At 40.4% G+C, this 23,178-nt stretch overlaps 1 protein-coding gene across 1 annotated transcript in view; it reads left to right on the forward strand.

Moving 5' to 3' along the window:
* The window catches only part of PRKAR2B (protein kinase cAMP-dependent type II regulatory subunit beta), a 70,728-nt gene that overhangs the window by 11,447 nt on the left and 36,103 nt on the right, over window positions 1-23,178 (forward strand). Inside the window, exon 2 of the mRNA XM_008150020.3 lies at window positions 10,240-10,275. Coding sequence (XP_008148242.1) covers window positions 10,240-10,275 — 36 coding nt within the window. The remainder of the gene's footprint in view (window positions 1-10,239; window positions 10,276-23,178) is intronic.

The following is a 23,178-nucleotide window of genomic DNA, read 5'->3' on the forward strand; positions in this document are numbered from 1 at the left end:
CTCATCTATGAAATGGGAATAATGATAATACCTACCTCAGGAGGTTGCCATAAGAATTGAATGAGTTAACACTGTCTGGCATATGCTCATTGTTATGAGTTTCATAAGGAAGGAAGAGAGGAAGGAAGGGAGGAAAAGGGGAAAGAAAAGGAAGAGTAAGTTTTAAATGTCAGTGAGAACATGACAGTGTTTAAAAACGAAGTTTGATTGGAAATATAAGAAACAAGAGGTTGCTTTCAAGGCAGTTGTAATAGTAACTTAAAAAACAACAACCATGCTCCTTTAAATCTCAAGCCCTCCTTTAATTGCACTTGAAATGCAGGGCAAATAGTCTGACTTCTTTTTTTAAAGCAATGGGGTAAAGTTTTGCTTCATTTGCACAACATCCCCTATCTTGAGAATCAGTGTTTAACTGATAGAATAAATAAACTTGTGTGTGCAAAATCTCCAAGTTTATGATTTTATTTAAGTTTTAACAAATTATCTTAAAGCACCTTGGGAAATGGTAAGTAGGGATATTCAAAATCGTCACTTTATTTAAATGAGGCAGATGTTTATAGCAAAAGCATTAATATGTGTCTGAAATAGAAATTAATTGGAAAAAATTAGTTGCATTAAATTGACTGCTTGTTACCATTTTCTCATGTCATAATATTTATGAAAGTAAGCTCAGGGTAGGACAAATTTATACTTAGGTTTTACATTAGAATGTAGTTTTATTTCAAAAACCCATAATTCTGTACTTGCTCCACTACAAATTGCTAGCTTAATAGAGTTTTAGAAGGGAAAAAAGGCAGTCCTTTTGAATAACTGTTTTTATGGAGTTATTCACAGGTCTTTAATTTATTTTTATTTTTTATTTATTGATTTTAAAGAGAGAGGTGGTGGGGGGATCAAACCTGTAATCTTGGCATATTGGAATTATGCTCTTGTCAACTGAGAGCTACCTGGCCAAGGCTTTGATTTCTTATTTTACTGTCATAAATAGCAGTTTAACAGCTAAATAATAATAGGACTTTTGATTCATAATAATTCCTTAATATAATTTCCTTAAAAATAATCCAAAGTATTTCAGTATTTGAATTTTAACATTCATTTGTAAAAAGGATATTTTGTAAAAAATATTTTAGCAACATATTTATAATTAAAAGGGTACAAAGTTTACCCTGGCCAATAGGGCCCAGTTGTTTGGGTCTTGTCCAGTCACCAAAAGGTTCCTGGTTTGAATCCCAGTCAGGGCACATGCCTGGGTTACAGGCTCGATCCCTGGTAAGGGGCATGCAGGAGGCAGCTGATAGATGTTTCATTATCACGTAGGTGTTTCTCTCTCCCTCTCCCTTCTTCTCTCCAGAAAAATCAAGAAAAAAAATCTTTTTTTTTTTTTTTAAAAAAAAGGTACAAAGTTTCAGCTAATGCAGATGAATGAGTTCTGTAGTTCTAATGTATACCTTGGAGATGAAAGTTACCAATACTGTATTATATACTAGAAATTTCCTAAGAGGATAGATCTTAAATTAAATCTTCTCTCTCTCTCTCTCTCTCTCTCTCTCTCTCTCTCTCTCTCTCTCTCTCTCTCTCACACACACACACACACACACAATGGTAGCTAAGTAGAGGTGATATATAAGTTATTTAACAAAGGAAACCATCAACAAAAATGAAAAGACAACCCACTGAATAGGAGAACATATTTGCCAATACATCTGATAAGGGCTTAATATCCAAAATTTATAAGGAACTTATAAAACTCAACACGAGAAAACCCAAACAACCTAATTAATAAATTGGCAAAGGATCCGAATGGACACTTCTCCAAAGAGGATATACAGATGGCCAATAGACATATGAAATGATGCTCAATGTCACTAATCATGAGAAATGCAAATTAAAACCACAATGAGGCATCACCTCGACCTGTCAGAATGGCTATCATCAATAAATCAACAAACAACAAGTGTTGGAGAGGATGTGGTGAAAAGGAAGCACTAGTTCATTGATAGTGGGAATGCAGATTGGTGCAGCCACTATGAAAAACAATATGGAATTTCCTCAAAAAATTAAAAATGGAACTGTTTTATGACCCAGTGACTCCATTTCTAGGAATATATCTGAAACACTAATTTGAAAGAATGTATGCACCCCTATGTTCATTACTGCGTTATTTGTAACAGCCAAGATTTCTTTCTTTTTAAATGTTCTGATTCCTAATCTTTTGTTGTAATATGCATTGAAAAATTTTTTCTCACAGTCTTAAACTTTTTTTGTTTTTGTGACTTTGAGTAGAATTTCTTAATTTTGAAGTAGCTAACATTTGTCCTTTTCCTTGCACTTACGCTTCTTCGGCCTTAAGGAATCCATCTATCCTCAATTTTTTAATGTCTTCATTTTTTAATAAATATTAAAGTCTTGAGTTCCAGACTCAAGGTTGTAGTCCATCTATAGCAGTGGTTCTCAAACTTTCTAATGCCACGACCCTTTAATACAGTTCCTCATGTTGTGGTGACCCCCAACCATAAAATTATTTTCATTGCTACTTCATAACTGTAATTTTGCTACTGTTAATGAATCATAATGTAAATATCTGTGTTTTCCGATGGTCTTAGGCAACCCTGCTAGCGGTTCTCAACCTGGGGGTCGCGACCCACAGGTTGAGAACCGCTGCTGTAGAGCCTAAGACCATCGGAAAACACATTATATATATATATATATATATATATATATTAAATTATATATATAATTTTTTTTTACAGAGGCTTTATTCAAAATAACCCAAACTAGAAACAACCCAAATGTCCATCAACAGGAGAATAGATAAGCAAATTGTGGTTTACTCATACAATGGAATACTATTTAACAATAAAAAAGAACAGATTATTGATCCTCTCAGTAGCAAGAATGAATCTGACATTTATATGAAAATCGAAGACAGGTAAAATTAAACTATGGTGGTAGAAATGCTAACAGTGATTGCCTATGGCATAGTGGGCATTGGCTGTATGGGGGCTCATGGAACCTTTCCAGAGTAACAAAAATGTTTTATATTTTGATTGGAGTGTTGGTTACATAGGTGTATATGTTTGTCAAAACTTACTGAGTTGTGCATTTCATTGTATGTCAATTTTTCACCTTGATTTTTAAAAATGGAAACATGGCTGTCCTTGAAATCCCCTTTTCCATATTTTAATATAAAAGTTTCATTGCTTTCTGCACTAATTATTTTTGTTGGACACTAACATCTGGGTTACATTTTCATAATTATGGGACATAAATGGGATTGCTTTTTGCTACTTGTACAAAAAGTCAAAGGCAAGTCAAGCTCTACTGCTTTTAATTTCATTTTATGTTTCCAGTCAGTACTGTGTTTTAATTTATGAGTTCTCACTCATTTTGTACCTGTATAAATATCACTTGCATTTGTCCACATAATCTTTAGATGTCAGAGTGAACAACCCCTGTTGTATTAATTTTTCATTAGCACTATTCATTTCAGCATTTGTCAAACCTAATATTTTATATCAAGTGGTGTTCTAGGCCCTGGAGATAGAATAGTGAAGCAGACAGACAAGGAAGGGCCCTGCCCTCACAGAGATTGCAGTCTAGTGTGGGAGGAAAATAAGGATAATAGCCTAGAGGACCGGTGCATGAAATTCATGCATTCAGGGGAGGGGGGGTTCCCTCAGCCCAGCCTGTGCCCTCTCACAGTCCAGGAGCCCCCGGGGGATGTCTGACTGACAGCTTAGGCCCGCTTCCCACGGGGAGCATCGGACATCCTTAGCACTGCCATGGAGGTGGGAGAGGCTGTGAGCCGGTCATTCTGTTGTTCAGTCGATTTGCATATTAGCCTTTTATTATATAGGATACCTTTAGATAGCACTGGTCAGTGTGAAGAAAATGAGACAGGTGGCTGCATGGACGCGGGCATGGAGGCAGGTTGGGACACCCCGAGGCATCCTCTGGCTTTGTGTATGAAAATTAGAGTAAACTGAACAGAGGGTGGTTATACATTATTTCATTTAGAAAATATATAAATTGGTTTTGTTTTGAAGGTAGGTGTTAAACTGGAATAGCTATTATACCCACAGAGAATGGGGCTGTTAACACCCTTCCCTTGATATTCCTTTGTTATTGAATGTTATAGAATCTTAATTTTTTTAATCCTGAGAGATTGAACATAGCCTTGTTAAGAACACAAAAATTAAACTGTAACAAAAATTTTAAAACAAAGTTTTAAAAAATTTTAAAAAAGCAATAAAATAAGTGGGGCAAGGAGCTTGCTCTGTTCGCTTCCCAGAGTGTGTTGATTCGTGGCACAGGTATTTACTCGGCCTCTGCTCTGCCAGGCACTGCCCAGGCCTTGGGCACAGAGAGGTGGGAAGATCAGCAGGTCCTCTGGCACCAGAGGAGTCACAGGTGTGGGAGGCTCTGGGAGTAGAGAGGCTCATTCAGTTTACCCCAAGTCATGGAGGGTTTTTCTTGTAAGGATGCCTCAGGGATAAAGAAGACTTGAATCAGTTACACTTCTGGGTCTCCTGGGAGCAAAGGACTTGAGACTAGTCCAGTGGAATATGGTTTGGGAGCTGAGGGGGTTTCTGGTTAGACAAGAGGGAAGATATTCATAGAAACACGGGACTCTCAGTATTCCACTGGATTGGCATTTGGGAGAAAGTCAAAACTATATGAATATTTCTGCATTTTTCCTCGAGGATTCACTAAGATTTTAGCTGTATCTCTTTAAACTGTTAGCAGTTTAGTTTATTCTTAAGTCATATTTCATGTTTCTCCAGGCAGATAATACGTTTTCTACTAGTACTGGTTTTTGTTTTCTGTTTTGTTGTTGTTGTGTGTGTTGGGGGTTTATGTGTATAAATACATTCACAGAATATTTATAGATAGGAAATACTCAAGGTGGAAATCAAGAGTCTGAGAAAACTTAATTTGACTTATCCCATTTTAAAACCATCTGTTGCCCTGGCCAGGTGGCTCAGTGGGTTGGAGCATTGTCATACACACCAAAATGTGGCGGGTTCAATTCCCAGTCAGGGCACATACCCAGGTTGCAGGTTCGATCCCCGGTTGGGGCATGTACAGGAGGCAACCCACCATTGTTTCTCATCTCACGTCAGTGTTTCTCTCTCCCTTTCACTCTCTCTGACGTCAATAAAAACATGTACTCGGGTGAGGATTTAAATAAACGACAACATCATCTGTTAACCTTTGTGAATTTGTACTGCTCTTTACTTTGTATATGTTAAAGTGGTAATATTAAAATTGGTAACATTAGCTCACAGTAAATAAACACCAATCTTTTACATTTGAATCGTTTACAGACACTTTCAGAGGTGTTTATATTTTTTCTTCATAAAATCCCCCTTGAAAGAAGGAAGGCAGATTTTAACTTCTCATGTTTTATAAGTTGAGAATTTAAGTCAAAGTGACATGATTCATCCAAGGTTTCACAGAAGGTAACAGGGCCATTAGTGGATGGAGCCTAAGCTACCCCTGGTAGCTAGACTAAAAAATCTAGAAAAATTGTGAAGGTTCCCATTAGTTTGCCAAAAGGTTTTGCAGGAAATGTGTGTTTCATCCTTGCAAGGTGGGTATTGAGGAATGTGGATGTGAGGGATTGGACTTTTGCTAATTGTCAAAATCCCGTGTTTACGTTGTCTACTGCATATCACTTGCCTGGTGCAACCATCTTCTTAACTGCCTGATCCTGTGTCCCATTTCCTATCGGGAAATGGAAATCATTCTTATAACCTGTCTACCCACAATTTAAAAATTGATATAATTTCTAGCAAAAATATAAAGGAAAGCAATTTGCAGTAAGTAAAATGTATTTTGGTAGGTGTGTGCATCAATATGTACATAGGAAGACATATTGTGGTTAGATTTTCCCACTTAACGTGGAAAATCACTAAGAGTATGAAGTAATCACTAAGAGTATGAAGTAGCATTTGAGCAGTGACATGATTTTTTGAAATGAACATCTTTTAGTAAAATTCCAAACAAAACAGAACACAACACCCCCACCCCAGATTCCTTTAATTTGTGTTGTAGTTGTGTTGTGGAAAATTTGATGTATATTAAAACTGTATAAAATAATCATGTCTACATAACACAGTGTTCAGATCTAGGCTCAGATGGTTATAAACAGACTTTTTGGCCAACATGAATGTCCAGTGAGATATTTGAAAGTAGAAAAGGACAACAGTTGTGGGATTCAGAACAGTTCTTTGTTGTACAAGTCTGTCCTGTATGTTGTCTTCCAAATGCCAAGGATGTTTTCTGTGTTACTGAGACAATGAAAAATTACCCCCACAAATAACTTCTAGGTGGCCGTGCCACTGTGTTGAAAATCTCCGCCTTAAACACTTCAGAAAGACACAGAAACCTAAGGGACCCAACATTTCAAACCAGAAGCTTATAGTGCTGTGATGTCATTGTCCAGAGAGGCTAGAGAGGCAGGAGGAAAAAGTCTACTCTATTTTCCCCCAAGGCTAAGATATGCTTTTTTGCCTTCCCTTTACCTTTATCAGCCTACGGTATTCCTGTCCTGCATTCCTGTGGTTGAAACTGTGTGCATCCCCTCAATCCCCTGTCCTTGTAGCTTTCTGGGGAGGCTTTCTTTAGACTAGGTTCTGAAGGAAATGTGAAAAATGGGTTTGAAAGTATGCAAGAAAACTGATGGAAGTGTAAATATACATAACATACAGTCTACCCAATGAAAGGATTTTATGTAAGTAAAGTGTGACTTTGTAAATATATGGCTAAATTATTTTGGTATGTAAATTATGAGACTATTATCTCCTGATTAATGTGGAGAATAAAATTTTGCTATAAGCTATAATATTTTTAAAATTGGGTTTGTGAATTATTTCACAAAGTTAATCTTTAATAACAGTGGAAATCAATATGGAAGGAAATACTTAACTGTTATTGTGATTTCAGAAGTCATTATTTTTGCTTTCTGTTTTTTGTGAGGCAGCATTTTTAATATTTTTTAATGTTGACATTATTACAGATGTCCCCCTTTCCCCCTCCCTTGCCCCCTTCTACCTAGTTCATGCCTCACCCAGGCTTTCACCACACTATTGTCTGTGTTCATGGGCTATGCATATATATACTAGAGGCCCGTTGCATGAAATTTGTGCACAGGTAGGGTTCCTAGGCCTGGCTGGCGATCAGAGCTGGCCAGGGCCTTCCTTTCTCTGGCTGCTGACTGCCGGCCGGGGCCTTCCTTCGTTCCGCGCTGCCCCCTCGTGGTCAGTGCATGTCATAGCGAGCAGTCGGAACTCCCAATTGGTCAAACTCCCAAGGGGACAATTTGCATATTAGCCTTTTATTATATAGGAGGATGTGCTCTTTGGTTAATCTCTTCCCGTCCTTCACCCCCATTCCTCCCTCGTGAGATCTGTCAGTCTATACCATGCATCCATGCCTCTGGACCTACTTTGTTTGTCAGTTTATTTTGTTGTTTGATTCCACATATAAGTGAGATCATGTGATATTTGTCTTCCTCTGACTGGCTTATTTTGCTTAGCATAATATTCTCCAGGTCCATCCATGCTGTCACAAAGCATAAGAGATCCTTCTTTTTTACAACTGTATAGTATTCCATTGTATAAATGTCACAGCGTTTTTATCCTTTCATCTACTGATGGGCACTTGGGCTGTTTCCAGATCTTATCTGTTGTAAATAATGCTGTTCTGAACAAAGGAGTGCATATATTCTTTCTGATTGGTGTTTTTGGATTCTTAGGATATATTCCCAGAAGTGGAATCACTGGGTCAAATGGCAGTTTCATTTTTAATTTTTGAGGAAACTCCATACTGTTTTCCATAGTGGCTGCACCAGTCTGCATTCCCACCTGCAGTGTGCTAGCATTCCCTTTTATCCACATCCTCGCCAACACTTGTTGAATGGTAGCCATTCTGGCAAGTGTGAGGGATACCTCATTGCAGTTTTTATTTGCATCTCTCTGATGGTTTGTGACATTGAGCATGTTTTCATATGTCTATTGGCCATTCATATGTCCTCTTAGAGAAGGGTCTATTCAGGTCCTATGCCCTTTTTTTAATTGGATTTTTTTTTGTCTTCCTTTTGTTGAGTTGTATGAGTTCTTCATATATTTTTGAAATTAACCTCTTATCAGATGTATCATTGGCAAATATGTTCTTCCATACAATAGGTTTCCCGTTTCAATATTGATGCTGGTTTCTTTTGCTGCGCAGAAACTTTTTCGTTCAATGTAGTCCCGTTTGTTTATTTTTCCTTTGTTTCTCTTATCCTGGGAGATGTATTTGTGAAAATGCTGCCAGAGATGTCTGAGATTTTGCTGTCCATGTTTTCTTCTAGGATTTGATGGTTTTGTGACTTACATTTAAGTCTTTTATCCATTTTGAATTTATTCTTGGGTATGGCATAAGTTGGAGGTCTAGTTTCATCTTTTTGCATGTACCTGTCCAATTTCCCAGCACCACTTATTTATTCCATTTTATGTTTTTGCCTCCTTTGTCAGATACTAATTGACCGTATGGCATGGGTCGATTTCTGGGGTCTCTGTTCTGTTCCATTGATCTATATGCCTGTTCTTGTGCCAGTACCAGGCTGTTTTGATTACCAAGGCTTTGTAGTATAGTTTGATATCCGATATTGTGACGCCTCCAACTTTGTTCTTCTTTCTCAGGATTGCTGCAGCTATTCGGGGTCTTTTTTGGTTCCATATAAATTTTTGGAATTTTTGTTTTAGGTCTGTGAAATATGCCTTTGATATTTAATAGGGATTGTGTTGAATCTATAGATTGCTTTGGGTAGTATGGACATTGTAATGATGTTAATGCTTCCAATCCATGAACACAGTATATGTTTCCACTTGTTTGTATCTTCCTCTATTTCTTTTTTTCAATGTCCTAGTTTTCCAAGTATAGGTCTTTTACTTCCTTGGTTAAGTTTATAGCTAGGTACCTTATTTTGTTGTTGTTATTGTTGCAATGGTAAATGGGATTTTTATTTGTTTGTTTGTTTCTTTTTCTGAGAGTTCATTATGAGGCAGCATTTTAGTACTAAATGACCTAGGTTCAAATTCTCCAGCTCTGTCATAGGGGGCTGTGTGATCTAAAGCAAATTAATCGATATCTCTGAGTCTCATCAGTAATATTGCATGGTTGCAAGGACTAATGTAAAACATCTGACACAGTTTTCTCCTCATACTTGTTCCTATGCATACAGATTTTTCATGCAGTATAACCATACGGCTGGTAAAATGTTTAAGTCTTACTTTTACTTGATATATTTCCATAATGTAAATAATTTTTATAATTACTGTTTTGAAAATATTGAAGTATTAAAAAGTAATAGGCCCATGACATTCTGCCACTAAATATACTGTGTACTGCATGATGTCCTGTATGTAAATAATATGGACAGTAAACTTATTGCTGCTTCTCTCAAGAAATAAAGTTTTTAAAAACCTCACTTCTTGAGAGAACTAAAATCAAAACCAAGAAGAAACAACAGAGCTGAGGTGAGTCGGGGAGTGGGCCCATACTAGGATTACTGGTTGAGTGGTACACTCCCATACACCAGCCTGAAATTGCAGCTCACAATATACAGATTTGTATGTCTTGGACCTTGGGGTTACACAAAAATTGTCAAAACCACATATCATACAATTGAGAATATCAAGGATATGTTGTCCTTTACCTACTAATGACTTCAGTATACATGGGCATTTTAAATTTCGTTTCCTAATTTTTTTTTCATTGTAAAAATTATGCTGCTGAAGTTATATTCATACATTGTTTTTTCTTTCTCTAGTGGTATTTCTTTAGGATAAATCTTTTAAAATAGAATTGCTCTATTAAAGGGCACAAACCTTTAATGGCACTTGATGTAATTGCCAACTTATTTATAAAAATATTCTATAGATTTACACTGTCTTCAGTTAAGTAGATTAAAATGTCTATTACTAGGGTTTTTTTTATTTAAAGTGTTTAAACTGATTGAACAGGTGAAATATTTTAATTTGTATTTCTTTGGCTACGAGTAAATTTAAACATTTAATTTTCATTAAATTTAAACGTTAAATTTTAATTTGTGGTATTTCCTCTTGATTATTTATTCACTTATTTTTTCATATTGAACTTAATAGGATCACTTAACAATTCAGTTTCTTTTCATGGCTGTGGCTAAAATTAGATTTTTATCTAATATTATTCTGCCTTTTTTTTTTCTTTTAGCTGCAGTAATAAACCGGTTCACGAGGCGTGCCTCAGGTAAGTCTGACTGAATTATGGATTTTGCTTTCTAATGGTGACATTTTTCAAATGATTGCAGTATTGGAGAAGGTATGAAAAGAATAGTTGCTATAGAGCAGCGATTTTCAACCAGTGTGCTGCAAGAATTTTAAACCATGCAATACCTGACTATTTAGTCAAGGGCACTGAGCCCTTTTCCCTTAGATTGTCAAATTTAAAAAATGACAGCAGCCAACACAACAAAGCCATCCAGTGTGAATGAATCAAATTATACCTATTTTTTTTGGTCAGATTGGCAAAAAATATTTAGTTTTTCTGTGCCGTGAGTTGAAAAAGGTTGAAAATTGCTGCTATAGTCCGGCTGGTGTAGCTCAGGAGGTTCAATTCCGGCCAGGGCACATGCCAGGCCAGCGGGCTCTATTCCCAGTGTGGCACGTGCAGGAGGCAGCTGATCAATGATTCTCTCTCATCATTGATGTTTCTCTCTCTCTCTCTCTCCACCCTCCCCCTTTCCCTTCCTCTCTGAAATCAACAAAAATATATTTAAAAAAGAAAATTCCTGCTATAAAGTAGTATTTTATTTGTCATTTGCCCAGAAAAACATAACCTGTGATATGCAATAACTAGGAAATCATTGGAAATATTCTCCGATTGGCTAAAACTTAAAATCGTACTGTGCACTGAGGCTAATGTACCTTTTTAAATGGAGACTCGCACCCTAATTTGTTTATTCCTGCTCTTGACCAGTGATTATCTGCATGGTTATCTGATTGAGGAGCCACAGTTTAGAAGCAGTGATTTAGAAGATTGGGTAAAGGACACTACAAATAGTGTTTGATGATAGTTTTTTTTTTTAATATTTTTATTGAGGTATTATATGTGTACATATCTTACTATTACCCCCCCACCCCACACCCACACATGCCCTCCCCCCCAAAGTTTTGCGTCCATTGTTTATGCTTATATGCATGCATACAAGTCCTTCGTTTGATTTCATAACTCCCCCACCTTTCCCAAACTTTCCCCCTGTAATTTGAAAGTCTGTTTGATGCTTTACTGTCTCTGTATCTATCTTTTTGTTCACCACTTTATAATGTTCTTTAGATGATAGTTTTTAATAAAGGACAGGAAAACTTAAAATGCAGTTACCGTAAGAACTTGTCATCATGGGCCATTTAGAATCAGAGCAAATTGTTTTACATTAGTTAATACCCCTGTGGTTATTGCTGTCTTAAAGATACCACAGTAACCTAATGCATATTCACAGTGATAGACCTTCACATATTAATGAGTGCTTAAATTAGGTTCACTACCTACACTGGTAGGGAGTACAGGATACAGTTGTGAGAGCATTTCTATCCAAAATGAAAAAGAAATATTCTACTTTTGTTCTTTTTAAACCCATTTCTACTCTTAGTAAAGACTTCTTCTCTATATGTATATCTTTTTCAATACACAGAAGTCATACACAATCTATTTTAGAATTTGTATGTAATTAACATTGAAAGTTTGGGGTTTAATTTTTCTTTAAGCTTATTGTAGGCTTTCTGTTTTGGAAGGTGATTCTTTTTGGTGGAAAAAATAGAACTATACCACTTACTGTTGTAATTATGAAAAATGAGCTGTGGTGGTAGATGTAGTCTCTCCATAAAACCCTGAGAGTAAAACCAAGCAAACAACAATCTTGTTTCATTGGTCATCTAGTATGCCGTGTGGGAAAGACCCTCGCCTTGTGAAGTTACACACACTTGAGTTCAAACCACCCATTTACTCTGTGAATTTGCATGTGCATTCTTTACCTCATTGAGTTTTACTTTCTTATTTTCATTTTCTTTCAGTTTGGGATCATACCAGCTACAACCATACTTGTTGTGATGGTTAAGTTAGATGGTTTTTATAAAGCAGAATGTCTAGGCTCTCAAATATGTTAGTGGTTCTCTAGAACATTGTTTAAAACAAAAGAAAACAGTAAAATCCTCAGCTCTGTGCCTTAGCCTGTTATTTAAAAAGCTTTAAAGAATTATATATTTGATAGTCATCCTTTAATATAGGCATCTCTTTTCACTATTTGTACTTCATTATTTTTAAGAATATTATAATGGTTTTTCTCTATGGTTCCCCCCCCCCCCCCCGAATTAAAAAAAAAAAATGTCTAGAAGTGTCCCATTAATCTTGAAACAGTGCCTTGCAGCATGAGGTCACACCTCTCTCTGAATTTTTTTAACCCCAGGGTTTTATTTTGAAAAAAAAGTCAAGTTTATAGGAAAGTATAAAGAATAATTCAGTGATCACCTTTATCTAAATTTCTCAGTTGTTAATATTTTGCCACATTTGCACACTCTTTTCCTTCCTTCCTTACACATGCATGTACCCACACTTGTTTTTTTACTGAACCTTTTAGGAATCCTAAATCCTTCATGGATATCTCCTAAGAACAAGGGCATTCTTCTACATAATATAACACAAGGAATTTAATCTTGATAAATGCTATTAACCAATATACAGTCTAGAGTTCCATTTTCTCAGTTGTCCTCTCTCTCTCTCTCCTCTCTCCTCTCTCTCTCTCTCTCTTTTTTTTTGTATTCAAGCTCATTCAAGGCTTTTATATTGCAACTCTGCATTTCTTATCTTTCATAAATTGACTCCCTGAGATATTTGCAGTCTGCTCTTTTAGAGTTCCGAAGGTTATCCCTAACAATGAAACAGTTCACGGTATCGCCTGTTATGAATTCTTAGATTGCGTGGGCATATCCACTGTCTGGTCATTATGCCCCATTGCTATTCATGAAATCTTTGTATTGACATTTAGTGTTGCTTTCATGAACTAGTGTTGAGCATTACTTGCTCTAATACATAATTACTTCTTATAATAGAAGTGAAAATCTAATTCCAAATTATGAATTTGCTGATTTTCTCTTCTCATGTGGATAATGAACCACATCTAGATTTTTAACCATAACATGAGCATTGAATTATACAGTATATTTTTGGCAGAGCTAAAATTTCATGTTTTTTCCTAAACGAGCATTTAGAATAATTCAGAGGTGAAATTAAGTTCTTAAGTCTCACAACCCACTGTGTAAAATGACATATTAAAAATTCCGTGAAATCACCCCAAACAGAAAACGATTTGTTTCAAAGAAAAGTGGTGAAATAGCAGAAGTTCAGATCTTGTCTTGAATCTGATTCAGGGAACATATGCTTCCTTTTGTTTTGTTTTGAAAATATGTTGTAGCCGTGGTGTTCATTGTTTTTATTCTGAAGTTATTTGATGAAATATTTAACCCCCCAATGATTTTTCCAGGGATCATACTCCAATTGTCAAACTATTTTCCTGATATGATTATATTGACATTTATATTATGTTTTTGAAATGAGCATTTTAGAAGTTTATTTCAAGCTTTGTAATCACCAACACTAGATGGATAATGCACATTGGGAGAATACCTCTTTAATTAATTGATTCATTCAGTAAACATTTACTGAGTCCCTACTATGTGCCAGATACAGTGGTAGGGATGCAAGAAGAGTCAGATACAGCCCTTGGGAAGTTCATAGTCGAGCAGGGAAGTGGACTGTGACTCAGTGTGGTAAATACCACAATATACACAAAGAGAAAAGGAGAAAACATATAGTTCTTTCAGGGTGTGGCTCACAGATAGGTGCCATTTGAGCTGATTTTTAAATTAAGGCTCATAAAATGGGTTTGAATAGGAAAGTAAAAGGAACGTTTGTGTTTTATTACTAACAACTAGCTATTTTATTATAAATAGTCTGTTTTCATAGAACTCTGCTCTGCACTCTCCTCTGCCATCAAGCACCTGTGGCATGGAGTCAGCAGATGCCCATGGCCATGGCCAGCAGGGGCTTAAGGCCAGGAGTTACTTCTGCCTTTAACTTACCGTTGTTTTAAAATGTGAGTGTCTCGCCCTAGCCAGTTTGGCTCAGTGGATGGAGTGTCGGACTGCAGACTGAAGGGTCCCAGGTTCAATTCTGGTCAAGGGCACATGCCCAGGTTGCGGGCTCGATCCCCAGTAGGGGGGCATGCAGGAGGTAGCCAATCACTGATTCTCTATCATCATTGATGTCTCTCTCTCTAACTCTCTCCCCCCCCAACCCCGCCTTCCTCTTTGAAATCAAGAAAAATATATTTAAAAAATAAAATGTAACTGTCTCTTACCAGAGTTGGCAGTCTGGGCTCTGGGTTCAGATAGACCTGGGTTGGAGTACTGCTTCTGCTACTCACATATCCCATGTCCACTTATTGTGTGTGTGTGTGTGTGTGTGTGTGTGTGTGCGCGCGCGCGCGCACGCGTGCACACTCTAGGGTGTGTGCAACTTTAGTCACCTTTCTGACACTCCATTTCTCCAAGTAGAAAATGGGGATAGTACTCAACTCACAAGATTATTGTAGTGTTTGAACAGTAGCTAATCCATGAAAAATGCTTAACACAGTATTGTCTCCAGTTTGGTTTCACAGTATCAGACTGTTCTCCAAATGTGTCCCTTGGATAGGCAGGGGCTTCCAGGGTCTCAGACTGGATGTTGAAGTGGGTCAGAAATAGCTTGTGGACGGCAAAGATTGACCTGAAGAATCTGTTAAAAGGATGATACCCAGGGTGAGGCTGAAATCAAGACTCAGTTCAACCGAGGCAACAGAATGAAAGCAGAGGTGCCAGCACTGGGCCTGGGAGGTACGAGGAGAGAGTGGAGGGGGGCCTAGAGAGGTTCTCTGAGATGCCAAAGCACAGTCTCCGGGGCTCTTTGTCCAGGCTTCTCCTTCAGATGTAGTGCAAGTAACTGAACCACGCCACGCTCCTGTCATCTGTCTGTGCCCAGGCTGATATGGGTACAGATAAAACCAAATGGACACTCATCCCTAGCCTCTTCCCTCTCTTCCTTCCTCTTCTAGCAGTGCTCATTTACTGCTGCTTTTTAAGCACACTGTGTTCTTGCAGGCCTTACCCTGCTCGGGAATTAGATTCCAGTGGAATCTATGGGAAGTGTTGAGTCTGGTTCTTTTTTGTTAGGCCCAGGAATGCTGATAAACTATCTTAAGGCCAGTGAGAAATTCAATTATCTCTTGAATTTAACTATATTTTCTCCAGAGTTGTCTTCAAGTCCTCTAGGGAAGAGAGAAAGAAATGCAACAGTAAAAACATGATAAACAGTTCAGGGCAAGGCAGGGTGGGGTGTCTCCTGCTCCTGTGTCCTCAGATTCTTCACACCAGCAGACTCAGGGGGATTTAGGTGACATGGGAAGCCTGTGTAGCTCCCTTAGCCCCTTGTGTGTCCTGGTTACTGGCACTGCCTATAAAACAGACAAGAGTAGATAGGATGGACATTGGAACTTATCATAACCACTAGAGGCCTGGTGCACAAATTTGTGCACCAGTGGGATCCCTCGGCCTGCAGGATTGGGCCGAAACCAGCTCTCTGACATCCCCCGAGGGGTCCTGGATTGCGAGAGGGTGCAGACCAGACCAAGGGACCCCACTGGTGCATGATCGGGGCCAGGGAGGGACCGCAGGAGGGTTCCGGGGCATGTCCAGCCCGTCTTGCTCAGTCCCAATCAGCCGGACCGCAGCAGCAAGCTAACCTACCAGTTGGAGCATCTCCCCCCTGGTGGTCAGTGCACGTCATAGTGACTGGTCGACTGTCTGCCCCTGGTGGTCAGTGCACATCATAGTGAGCAGTTAAACAGCCTTAGCATATCATTAGCATATTATGCTTTGATTGGTTGAATGGCCGACCGGACAACTGGACACTTAGCATATTAGGCTTTTATTATATAGGATTCTCTAATTATGATCAGAGTTTAGGTCACTGCTCCATAAATTTTTTGTATGAAGGGCCAGTTCCCCCCCCCCCCCCCCCCCCCCGCCCCAACCCATTGCTGACCAGTACTTTTGTAAAATGTAATAAAATTGCCATGGCAGAATCAAATCGCTATAATAGTTCCTGCACACTTGCACACTCTGTGCTTATATCATCATGGGCCATTGTAGTTTGGGCAACATGACCTTGGTATATGCTCTGTATGAGATACGAAAGTTCTCATAAAAAGCTTTTATAAGGGAAAATCGCTCATTTATCTAAAAGAACTGCTTAGTAAAACAAAAACAAAACTTTACCCCTTTGGCATTTTGTGAGGACAGACTGCAGTGTGAACATGCCCCACAGTGTGGTGCAAGGATGGAATGCAGCAACCCTGTTCCAGGCCCATGGTTCACAGATTGTTACTGCTGCTGCCTGGCATGTGCCTGTTCCTATTCGGAACATTCCACAGACTTTGCTTGTGTAGCCTTCCTGCAGTTCACACACAGCCCCAAGCAGGCTCCTTCCCCCTCACTGTTCTTTCTTTCTGGATGCCATCTGTATAGAGAGTACACCCTCCTGCTGCTGTTACTATTGCACATCCTTCGATATTGTAGTTTGTTGGTGTGTCTCTTTTCCTCTGCTAAACTGCGCATCATGACAAATATCTACATTTGTCAAAGAAAAACACAGAAGTGAGAGTCCTGGAAGGATGGGAAGATTTGGCCAGACGTGTAATGAGGTTTAAGATTATTAAAGTCAGGACCAGCATGTATGTAGTTACAGAGTGAGACTGCTAAAGCAGATGAAGTTTTTTATTGGTGTCAAGGAAGCAAACACAATTTGAGGTTGGGCTTGGACATTGAAGTCTTTTGTGATGATGGCAAAATTGAGGAGGGAAAAAATTGAGTCAGGTACCAATCAGGAGGGGTGCCTGAATGCTCTGAATCTCAGAGGAGCACAGGTGTTTGCATAGGAGGACCAAGTAGTGGTCTGGATGCCAGTGTGAGGAGCCATGAGAGTCCCTCACTACCTTTTGGACCCCACTGTGTGCAGAGAGTAGGTCTTTCTAAGAGAAGTGGTGTTCTTGGAAAAGAACCAGGTTCCAGCTAAGAGAGAGAAATGTTGGAAATGTTACATAAAAGCACTTGAGGGTGTGGGGAAAGTGTTGGGAAGGAGGGTAGTAATGTACATGAGGAATCCACAGGTCAGCAATTCAACCAGAAGATCATGGTTCGATTCCCGGTCAGGGCACATGCCTGGGTTGTGGGCTCGATACCTGGTCAGGGGGGCATGCAGGAGGCAGCTGATCGGTGATTCTGTCATCGTTGATGTTTCTATCTCTCCCTCTCCTTTCCTCTCTGAAATCAATAAAAATATATTTTTTAAAAGAAGGAAAAAATAATATTCTCATTTGATTATACTTATTAATATCTACATTTGTTCCATTAGAAACATTTTTAATATTTAGTAACTTAGTGTAATATGATAATTAGACTTTATTGTACTACTAGAGGCCCAGTGTATGAAATTTGTGCATGGGGGGGGAGTCCCTCAGCCCATCCTGCACTCTCTCCAATACGGAACCCCTTGACTGCCGGTTTAGATAAACCGGCAGTTGGACATCCCTCTCACAATCTGTGACTGCTGGATCCTAACTGCTCTCCTGCCTGCCTGATTGCCCCTAACTGCCCCCCCCCCATCCCCGCCAGCCTGAACATCCCTAACTGTTTCTGCCTGCTGGCCTGATTGCCCCCAACTGCTCCCCTGTCAGCCTGGTCGCCCCTCAGCTGGCCTGGTCACCCCTAACTGCCTCCCCCGCTGGCCTGGTCGCCCCCAACTGTCCCCCCCACCAGTCTTGTCACCCCTCACTGCCCCCTTCTGCTGGCCTGGTTGCCCCTCATGGCCCCCCTGCTGGCCTGGTCGCCCCTAAATGCCCCCACTGCTGGCCGGGCCAACCCTCATTGCCCCCCCCCCCCCCGCCAGCCTGGTTGCCCCTCACTGCCCCCTCTGCCGGCCTGGTTGCTGCCAACTGCCCCCCCCCCCCCCCAGCCGGCTTGGTCACCCCACGCAGCCTGCTGTTCAGTTGTTTGGTTGCCCCTCACTGCCTCCCCTGCTGGCCTGGTCGCCCCATGCAGCCTGCTGTTCGGTCATTACTGTGAGGGCATCCTGACCAATTTGCATATTACCCTTTTTTTTTTTTTTAGTATAGATTCCATAAGAACAACTATAAACCTACTTTTACCCTGTATTCTGTTACCCCTAACAAAATCCTTGCCATCCAATCAAGCTGTGGCTACCTACTGTATTCTGAACATTTTGTTGTTGTTGTTGTTAATCCTCACCTGAGGATATTTTTCCATTGATTTTTAGGGAAAATGGAAATGAGAGGGAAAGACAGAGAGAAACATCGATGTGAGAGAAACCCATCGATTGGTTGCCTCCTGCATAATCCCTGACCAGGGCCTGGGCCAGGGAGGAGCCTACAACCAAGATACGTGCCCTTGACTGGAATTGAACCCAGGACCCTTTGGTCCACAGGCCAATGCTCTATCCCCTGAGCAAAACCAGTTAGGGCTAAACATTCTTTAATTTCAAATATATCATGTAATAGAACAAAGTACTATTATTATCCCCATTTTATAGATAAAACTGAGGCACATAGAAGTTAAATAACTGGTCCAAGGTCCCTGAGCTTGTCAAAGTTTGTTTCCACCAGATGTGGGCTTTTTGCACAGCCTTTCTTTGGGGCTAAAGTCTTACTCAGGTGTCATCTTGAATGAGGATCTGTGGGGTGACTCAGTTCTTCAGTGAGTGACACATGATACCTACTATTTACTAGTACATGGCGGAGAATGCCTCTCCCAGAAACTCATGTTTCAGCCAAGATCTGGGAATAAGTGGGTGGCAGGGTTTCGGGTGGGGGCAGCATTCCAGGGGATTCTATGTGCAAAGGCCTGGTGCTTACTCTCATTCATGGGCAAGTATGAATGTGTGCTTATTCTACTTCATCATTATGTGTTTGAGCTTATGCCACAAATATCAATCTGTTTTTTAAGGTTTATTCCTCATGTGATTCCTATACAGCTGGCATCTATTTATTTAATCATAATAACTCAGTGAGGTAGTTCATAATAGCCACACTTTACATATGAAAAAATTGAGATTCATAATGCTTAGTAATGTACAAAGGTCACGCAGTTAATAAGTGGCAGGATAAAAAATGGCAGAGCTGAGATATGCCTCACTCTATCTGAATCCTGTGCTCTTTCCCCACACTGTATATCAGTCACTCTCTATTTAACCACAGATAATAATTTATACTACTGCCTGAACAGATGAATTAATCTCCCTAAGCAGCTTGTAAGTTAGCAGAGTGCAGAGACCCTATTTAGTGCCTAGTACTTGCATCTGTCATAACACCAAGCACAGTTTTACAAATAGTAAGAGTTGTTTCCATGTGTTGGTTTCACTAAAACTGGAGGCATTTTGCATATGATGAAATAAAGTTTTATTCCTTTACAAATGAGTTGTTTGCAGGGTGCATGTGTCATTTTTCATAAAAAACAGTAAAAGCTATTTTTTAAAATATCGGTCAGTAGTTCTGAAGTCCATGGAGCATAAAAACTAAGTTGAAGACCTAAGCTCATGATTATTGGTTCTGCAAGATAGCAAAATTTGGTGGCAGAGAATACTTTCAGTTTTGTTGACTACCTTTATCATTTACATTCCCTGGTATCATAGATGAACAACTGTGGGTACTGCTGTCAGAACCACACATGGTCCCTGAATTATATATCATCCACTTTTGCTGTTAGAATTTCATTGACTAGTCCCTAGAGTTTGCACTTATTATTTTGCAAATACCACTTCCTTGTCAATGACTGCTCTGTGGTTTTATTCTTAGTTATTTTTGGTAACTGAGTGAAACCTTTATTATATTGTTTTCCTTTTGGTCCTGATCTTTTTGAACCAGTGTTGCCCTTAATTTCTGATGTCTCCTTCCTTGTGAGCTACTGAAACATACTGAATTTAGTTAAATGAAAAATGTATTGAAATGTTGGGGGTGGAGGGCAGGAGTGCAGCTGGGCTTGGGCTCTGAAACACTGTTAGGGATCTCTCCATCTCTTGCCTCTACTTCTCTCTCTTGTGGGGGGCTGCTTTCTCCGTATGGTGGGGGACGTGGCCACCACAACTCCACACTTGACAGTAGCCACCAGAACGCGACTGACCTGACGTTCCCTCTAATTCAAGCCCCCCATAATCTCAGGAAATCCAGTCATCCTGGATTGACCTGGACGTTGTCTCCTTTGTCCATCTGGAGTCTGCTGTGACACAGGGCTCAGAAATCCGACCTCCTCTGGCACTAATTTTAATTGATCCGTTTTGGATGATTGGAGTCATGTCTGCTAGCTGATTCTTAGTTTAGGTCAGCTGCCCTGAAGAAGCCCTCTGTCTCTCTTTGTGGAAGGCAGCGTCTCTGTTGGGCCACTGAGTTTCCTTTCCGGCCCCCGGGGGGGCATCTGCAGTGTCCTCGGCACATTGGCAAATCAGAGACAGCTGACAAGCCCTGAGCTCTGTGCATGAGGGAAACTCGGGTAACTTGTTTTACCACCTGCCTGTGCCACTGCAGGTGACTCATTTGGATGAGTCTCTTTCTATTGAGGAAAAATTACTATTTTATGGTAGAATAATGCTTCACACGTAGAATGACAATAAATACCAGACAAATGTTGCTTCTCTTCAAAAGAATGAAACTATTACCTTGCATATCAATTCATCTAGCTACTAAAGGAAAAAGCCCCAAAGGGAAAGGATACTTTACATTCATCCCACAAATTTTTCAAAGAGATAAAGTGGAAGACTAAAGGTCACTGTAATTTTCTTCTTACAAACTCTTTTTTGTGTGTTATTTCTTCAGAACATTAAGAGCAGCCAACTGCCCTGAGCAGTGGTTGAACATCAACCTATGAACCAGCAGGTCATGGTTCGAATTCCCGGTCAGGGCACATACCTGGGTTTCGGGCTCAATCCCCAGTAGGGTGTGTGCAGGAGGCTGCTGATCAATGACTTATCATTGATGTTTCTCTCTCCCTCTTCCTTCCTCTCTGAAATCAATATATATATATATATATATATATATATATATATATGTACACATATATATATACACATATATATATATACACACACATATATATGTATATATATATATCTCCTCTCTAATAAAATGGTAATATGCAAATTAACCATCACTCCGCTACATAAGCCCACGCCCACCAGCCAATCAGGGTGAGTATGCAAATTAACCCCAATCCAAGATGGCTACAGCCACAGAGAGCAAGGTTTCCTAGGTAACAGAGGAAGCCAAGCTTTCCATAGCCGTTGCAGGCCTAAGCCTCCACTCAAGCTACAAAGTTTCAATTATAGAAGGTAAACAAATTCAAACAAATGGTGGCAGAATGGAGCTTGAGAGAGCAGGCCAGGGTTGCCGGCGGCAACAGGGGAAGCAAAGCTTTCCGCACACCATGGCCGGGCTCACCCGCTTAAGGCTACAAAGTTTCAATTGTAGAAGGTGAATTAACTGCCACAGAAATGGCTGCCACCCCAGAGGGAGCAGCAGGCTTGGTTCCGCCCCAGGCTACAAAATTTCAATTGTAGAAGGAAAATAAATTCCAGATACCAGGGCCTCCGCTTGGGTTGCCAGGGGGCGTGGCCGGCCTGCAAACCACCACAGGCCCCTCGCTCAGGCCGCCCCACACCCCAAGGGAACCCCCACCCTTATCTGTGACACCCTTCAGGGCAAACCAGCTGGCCCCCACCCGTGCACCAGGCCTCTATCCTATCTAATAAAAGAGTGATATACAGATTGATCATCACTGCAACACACAATATAGCTGCCCCCATGTGGTCAAAGATCCTGCCCCCATGTGGACACAAGATGGCCATCACAAGATGGCCAGCAGGAGAGGGCAGTTGGGAGGCACCCTGCCTGCAAGGGAGGGCAGTTGTGAGAGACCAGGCCTGCAAAGGAGGGCAGTTGAGAGGGACCAGGTTTGCAAGGGAGGGCAGTTGGAGGTGATCAACCCTGCAGGAGAGGGCAGTTAGAGGTGACCAGGCTGACAGAGGAGGGAAGTTGGGGGCAAACAGGCTGGCAGGGGAGCAGTTAAGCATCAACCAGGCTGGCAGCAGAGTGGTTAGGGGGTGATCAGGCTGGCAGGCAGAAGCGGTTAGGGGCAATCAGGAAGGCAGGCAGGCAAGCAGTTGGGAGCCAGCAGTCCTGGATTGTGAGAGGGATGTCCGACTGCCCGTTTAGGCCCGATCCTGGTGGGATCGGGCCTAAACGGGCAGTCGGACATCCCTCCAGGAGTCCCAGATTGGAGAGGGTACAGGCTGGGCTGAGGGACAACCCCCCGCCGTGCATGAATTTCGTGCACCGGGCTTCTAGTATACTGGGCTTCTAGTATGTGTGTGTGTATATATATATATATTTTTTTTTAAAGCAACCAACCACCTGGTTCTCTCTTACTATGCAAAATTACTGCATTTTAAAATCAGATTGGATGTTTTTTTCTAGACTTACAAGTGTTTTTAATTTGTAAGAGAACTTTTTTTGTGCAAAAATGTTGGTTTTAGGAATGCTTATTCTCTGATAACTGTAAAAGAGATGGCTTTATATCTGTTTGGTTATACTATCACTTCAGTTAAATTAAAGAAGATTTATCATTAACTCACTATTTGCAAGACTGTTCTGTGCATACTGTGAGATTGCTAAAGATGAGGAAGGTGTAGCTTGTGCCCAGGTCCCTGGAACAGCTGGCAGTACCCAGACAGTGGTAGGACAGCACCGCAGAGTTGGGTCATGGTCAGTGCCACCCCCTCTGGTTCCACAGTACACATTCTACAGAGAGCCTGAGTGCACAGGAGCAGAGAGACATTCCACTCAGCGAGTTTGTGCTCTCAGAGGGTGAGGCGGGGAGGTGAAGCTACCATTCCTGCTGGCCTGCTTGCAGTGCCTGCATGCCTCTCAGAGTATGAGCACTTCTCGAGTTTAAAGGTATCCATTTTCCACACATGTGGCTTCCAAAGGTAAGCCAGCATCTA

This window comes from Eptesicus fuscus, chromosome 14, assembly GCF_027574615.1.
Source record: "Eptesicus fuscus isolate TK198812 chromosome 14, DD_ASM_mEF_20220401, whole genome shotgun sequence".
In the NCBI taxonomy this organism is placed as follows: Eukaryota; Metazoa; Chordata; class Mammalia; order Chiroptera; family Vespertilionidae; genus Eptesicus; species Eptesicus fuscus.